Consider the following 5,323-nt stretch of genomic DNA (forward strand, 5'->3'; position numbering starts at 1 on the left):
CATCGCCTTTTCGGCTACGTCTAATTTCGCCGAATGTTGGGGGAGGTACACTTGACTGACCTATCATGTACCAGAGAAGCTTAGTGGGACGCTCGTTGTCGTCAGGATGGCGATTTGGGGCCATGCGGTTCACTACGGAGCTCGCTACGCAGCCGCCGCCACGGAGGTGGAGCACGGGCTCTGGTCTTTTCGCTGGCGCAGAGGCCAATAAACTGCCTTTGCCGGTTTCCTGCTTCTTAGAGGCTTTTGAGATATTCTCAGAAAAGGGAGACTTAGCATCATTGTCTAGAAGGATTTTGTTTTTGTCAGCCTCCTTTTCGGCCCGGTGTGGCGTGGTGGCCTTGGTCAAATCGCGATGCTGGTTGTTCATGCCGTTATTATTATCTGCCATCTTGGAGTGCTGATCCATTATGTCTAAGTTGTTTTCGGATGTCGAGGATTCTCTCTGAAGATATGGATGTCTTATGGCGCCGAACAAGTTCTTGATGGTAGTCCTTTTTGATATTGACAACTGAGCTTTCGATACTCCTTCGCCCCACCTTTTTGAATCAGTATATCCCTTTGGAGGATTGAAGCTAACCACTATCTTTTCCCAAAATACAAACGTTCTTTGGTGTTGTATTCAGGGTTGAGCGGAGGGTTTACTAGATATGAAAGATATATGGGTTTCTTTTCCTTGTTATGTGTTCGATGGTTTCACGATCAACTAAGAATGTCACGAAAAATAGCCACCAAAGTCAAGACTTGGTCCGCGGGCATCGATCAATTTATAGTTGCCCTGTCCATTCCCTTTCCTTTGGGCGGCGGAGGATTCCTGCATTCTTTGCTACGTTTGATTGCCCATCCATAACCTCTTCAATGATCTAGGGAGAGAGCTTGGCAAAAGGTTGTTGAACAGTGATGGTTTTTAATATGTAAATCACCCTTAAGGTACGTGCCAACGTAGGGGGCGAAGAACATCAGCAAACGCATGGTTTATGTATAATTATTCTTCGAGATTTCCCGTTTGATGGGGAATAGCCGAATCTTTCTCCTGGCGATGTCAACGAAAGGGAATAGCCGCCAGTACCCTAGGCTGATACATTAAGCCGCTCGTAAAATTTTCTCTATTGCCTCTACGGAATATGATGCTAGGTGGCAATAGCAGTTGCAGTCTTCCTTAAGTAGTTTTGGCCTATGCTGTTCTATCACTTGGTATGAGGAGTATTCCCTTTCACGGATTGGGGCCGCGGTAAGATGTCAAGGTATATAAACATTTAATATTTGAGTTTCTATCATTCATTTATTCATTCATTTATTCATTCATTCATTCATTGGCTTATTTATTTACTCCCGCGATAAGAAATTTACAGGAATAAACACAATAGGGAATAATTTATGACCATTAATATATGCGATTTTTATTGTGCCTAGCTCCGTATCGTATAAACCCAGCCCCTTCCAAAGCCTAATAATCATTTAAACACTGATGGTTTTAAACACTCTGTTTCCAAGAAGATTCGTTAGCATCATATAGTGAACAAGTGTGAGTATGCTTGAAAAATAATAAACGGAATGAACTGGAAAACTTTGAAACACTTACCCAAATCCACCACTTCCAGTGGCCATAATAGTCCCGGGCATTTGCGCCTGCCAATGCAGCTCCTTCACTGACTCCATATAATGCACAAAGAGAAGCTGAGGCGGCACATCAGCAAATCCAGCATCGCGGCTCTCTTCATCGTCGAGTTCCACAGCTAGATCCCACAGTGTCAGCGTATTATCCGCACACGCAACGGCAATAACACTGTCATCTGTCGGATGCCATTCTATGCTTGTGACAGGCTCTTTGTGGAAGTCAAAAGAGGCAACAGGCTTCGGTTTAAGCAGCGAAGCACCGCCGGATGTATTAGGTTTCCAGTGTCGCAAGTCCCACACCCCCCACTGGCCGTCGTCTGCTCCCGTGGCCAGGAGATGGAAATTGCTCCCGTGACCAGCTCATCACATTCACGTCCGTGTTGGATATTTTGACATCTACTGCTGCTTTTCGCGACTTGGATCGCACGTCCCATACCTTGACGCTTCCGTCGCTGCTTGCGGATGCGAAAACATTGCGTTCGTTTGGAGACCATTGCAGTTCTTCGACAGAGGAAGTATGCCCGACGAATGGACGTGTGTCTGTCACCCAGCCGCCTCCCTCAGTACGAGTAGTGGTGTATATTAACCCGTCGTTATCGCCAGTCAGCAGTTTACCCAAGGGGTGCAGAGGGGACCAGTCTACGGCATATCCCTCTGATTTGTGCATTCGCAGAGTAGACAGAGGTTTCGAGGAAGAAGGGGGGAGGATTGAGCCAGGGTTATCAAATGTGGAAAGAAAGGGGGTGACGTCGTGGATCACAACCTGAGAATTTTCAAGCATGGATGCAGTGATGGTCTGAGGTGGTTTGGAGTAGTCTCCGGAGGAAGACGGTGTCTGATGAGTGCGGATTCTGTTTGTTGTACAGCTCAGGGGAATGGATTTTGATTCGAGGATGGGCTCTGAAGATTCGTCGTCGGACTCGTCATCGCTCCCCGAGTCGTTATCCCGCTCCATCTTGCTAAGTCCACTCAATTTGAGAACCATCAATTCGTTGTCCTTCAAACGAGACCTATCCGCTTGCGTTCCAGCTACAGCATATACCGTGGCCGGATATGTTTTCCGCTTATCGCCCAGTCCATCTTTCACTATATCGAATGACAGGCACGGCCACGGTGTGCTGAGTGTGTGGAGCATTTCATAAGTAGAAGGGTCTGGAGATAATGTCTCCCCGGGTGCTAGTTTTGTTCGACCTGGTATAAAAGTCTGCTTATCGACATCCATGGCATCTATTTTAATTTATTCATCAGTATATATTTTTGATCCGTTGGGAATTAATTGCGACGAAACGGATTTGCCCACCGCAATGTCGTTTTTATTCTTTTTCACTTCATGGGCAGCCACATACCCCTTTGCTCCTCTGCCTCCCTTTCTGCATCTGGACGCCCGTCAACCCCAGCCTCGAGGATCTCATCTTCGCTCTCGAACTCATCCTCAAACTCGTCTTCGAATTCCCCCACTTCATCAGGCGGGGCATCAGCAACGGGGCGTTCGCCAGCCTTCAAGGGTGCGGACGGATCCTCTATCACATCCACGCCTCGTTTCGACATTGTGAGTACGTTTCCGAATTGAAATTAAATATATGTTTGGTAAAATGTCGTTCTTGGTGCGAAGTGTTGGCGTGCTGAAGCCATCGCAAGTTCACATGGAAACTACTCAAATATTTTTTTGCTTGGTCGATTGGATTTTGTGAGGAAACTTTTTTTATGAGGGGGCAGAACGCTAGTCCGTTCTTGGAACAAATTGCCTGATCCCAAACCCCTACAATCGGTCTCAAGCCATTGTTGACGACGTTCAGGTTGCGCTGATGGCTTGTTGTAAGGGAGCACGTTGGTAGAAATTTCCAACAGCGACTTCTTCTGGATCTACTTCTCGGTTTTCGGTCGTTTTCAGAACTTGTCGCGTTTATATTAATTAACCCGCTGTTTCAACGCGCCACGAGCAGGGTCCCAAGCTTCCAATCCGAACAACCGCCTCCAACAGGTTAGGTATATAATAAACATTGTCCAGCAACCGCCGGAACTTTCATTTAAGGGGAAATCCCAAAGACTTTCACGGCCATTTCATGGAGACCTAAATTGGCGGAGTTTTAAGTCGTGATCCATGACGATATTTGACGTCCTTTGAAGTTTTAGTCCGCTTATTTATTCATTCCATCCCTGCCTCATTCACCATTTACGCTCCTTGAGACTGATTTGGCTGATACTGGTATTTGGCACTAACGTTGGGAAGAGATGGAAAACCCACCAATGGAGGCGGATAAATTGCCTGTGCTGCAGCAAACAGTTCCTATCGAAGGGGAACCAAATCAGGTTGAGTCTCAGGATCCTGTTGCCGATCAGATTTCTGCGCAGCCCTCTCCGCAGATTCATGACCAACCTCCTGAACAAACCCGCCACACAGAGCATGACATGCCAGCAGCCGCAGCAGAACAAGTTTCCAGCTCAACCTCGTACAATAACAATGGTTACAGCAATGGCCCATCAAGCGGACGACCACTCACCACACTCTATCGACTACCCCACTTCCAGCCAATCCTTCGTACCGCAAGATATTGAATCGTCTCCTCGGCATCATTCCCCGACCATGTCTTTTCAGCAACCCTCCCAACTTAGCCAATCCGCCCAGGCAAGTTCGCGACCTAGCTCGCGAATGTCGGGTGGAGGCGACAGATACGGATACACGCAGCCTTACCAGGACCAAAATCGGGAACAGCGCCAGTCCCAGCCGCAGCCGCAACAGCAGCCGCAACAGCAACAGCAACAACAGCCTGCTCCCAGCAAGAATAGCGTCGTAATAAAGGTTGGAATGGTGGGAGACGCCCAGATAGGGAAAACCAGCCTTATGGTTAAATATGTGGAGGGAAGTTGGGATGAAGACTACATCCAAACACTTGGTAAGAAAATAATACAATAATACTAATTTTGGGAGGGTGTATGGTATTTGTTAGTTAACGATGTCGGTTACTGATGTTGTGGTCCGTTGGCACAATAGGGGTCAATTTTATGGAGAAGACCATTTCAATTCGGAATACAGAAATTACGTTTTCCATCTGGGACTTGGGGCGGACAGCGTGAAATTTGTCAACATGTTGCCTCTGGTGTGCAACGATGCAGTTGCTATATTATTCATGTTCGACCTGACCCGAAAAGTACCCTGAATTCCATCAAGGAATGGTAACCGACAGGGCCGCGGGTCCAATAAGACCGCCATCCCATTCCTTATTGGCACAAAGTATGACCATTTCGTTAACTTCCCGCGAGAGGATCAGGAGGAAATATCAATCCAGGTCAGTGATGCGATTTTCATATTATGTTGTTTATTATTATCTTCAAGGCTGACAGATAAGGCAAACAGGCTAAACGCTTTGCCAAGGCTATGCGAGCCAGTTTGATATTCAGCAGCACGAGCCACAGCATAAATGTCCAGAAGGTAGTGCACTGCACAACCCGCTCCCCCATTTTGTTTGTCGAGTATCCTATCATAACTAAAACTTGTGCGCTAGATCTTCAAAATCGTTCTGAGCAAGGCATTCGACCTTAAATGCACTATTCCCGAAATCGAGAATATCGGAGAGCCGTTGTTGCTCTATCAATCTGTCAACTAAGTGGAGACGCTTGAGCCTGCGGAACGGGTAAGATGACAAAAAATTTTTCAGTCTCGAGAAGCGAATGTTGTGCGCTGGCTGAATCCATGGTTTGTTACGAT

General features: G+C 47.0%; 3 protein-coding genes across 3 annotated transcripts in view; 1 reads left to right on the forward strand and 2 right to left on the reverse strand.

The window, feature by feature from the left end:
* HCAG_02458 (predicted protein) overlaps window positions 1-960 on the reverse strand; it is a gene marked incomplete at both ends in the record, with an annotated part of 2,690 nt that extends 1,730 nt beyond the window's left edge. The window contains 2 exons of the mRNA XM_001542237.1: window positions 61-516; window positions 924-960. Of these exons, the coding sequence (XP_001542287.1) occupies window positions 61-516; window positions 924-960 (493 nt within the window). The remainder of the gene's footprint in view (window positions 1-60; window positions 517-923) is intronic.
* A 366-nt stretch (window positions 961-1,326) lies between these two features.
* On the reverse strand, window positions 1,327-3,165 carry HCAG_02459 (conserved hypothetical protein; the record flags this gene model as incomplete). The annotated part of the gene is made up of 4 exons (XM_001542238.1): window positions 1,327-1,447; window positions 1,583-1,923; window positions 2,054-2,844; window positions 2,964-3,165. The coding sequence occupies 4 exons, from the start codon at window positions 3,163-3,165 to the stop codon at window positions 1,327-1,329; spliced, it is 1,455 nt and encodes a 484-aa protein (XP_001542288.1).
* Window positions 3,166-4,078: 913 nt separating this feature from the next.
* On the forward strand, window positions 4,079-5,222 carry HCAG_02460 (septum-promoting GTP-binding protein 1; the record flags this gene model as incomplete). The annotated part of the gene is made up of 5 exons (XM_001542239.1): window positions 4,079-4,408; window positions 4,446-4,511; window positions 4,566-4,715; window positions 4,803-4,904; window positions 5,121-5,222. The coding sequence occupies 5 exons, from the start codon at window positions 4,079-4,081 to the stop codon at window positions 5,220-5,222; spliced, it is 750 nt and encodes a 249-aa protein (XP_001542289.1).
* Between the last annotated feature and the right edge of the window lie 101 nt (window positions 5,223-5,323).

The sequence above is a fragment of the Histoplasma capsulatum genome, genomic scaffold (genome assembly GCF_000149585.1).
Source record: "Histoplasma capsulatum NAm1 scaffold_2 genomic scaffold, whole genome shotgun sequence".
Classification (NCBI taxonomy): Eukaryota; Fungi; Ascomycota; class Eurotiomycetes; order Onygenales; family Ajellomycetaceae; genus Histoplasma; species Histoplasma mississippiense.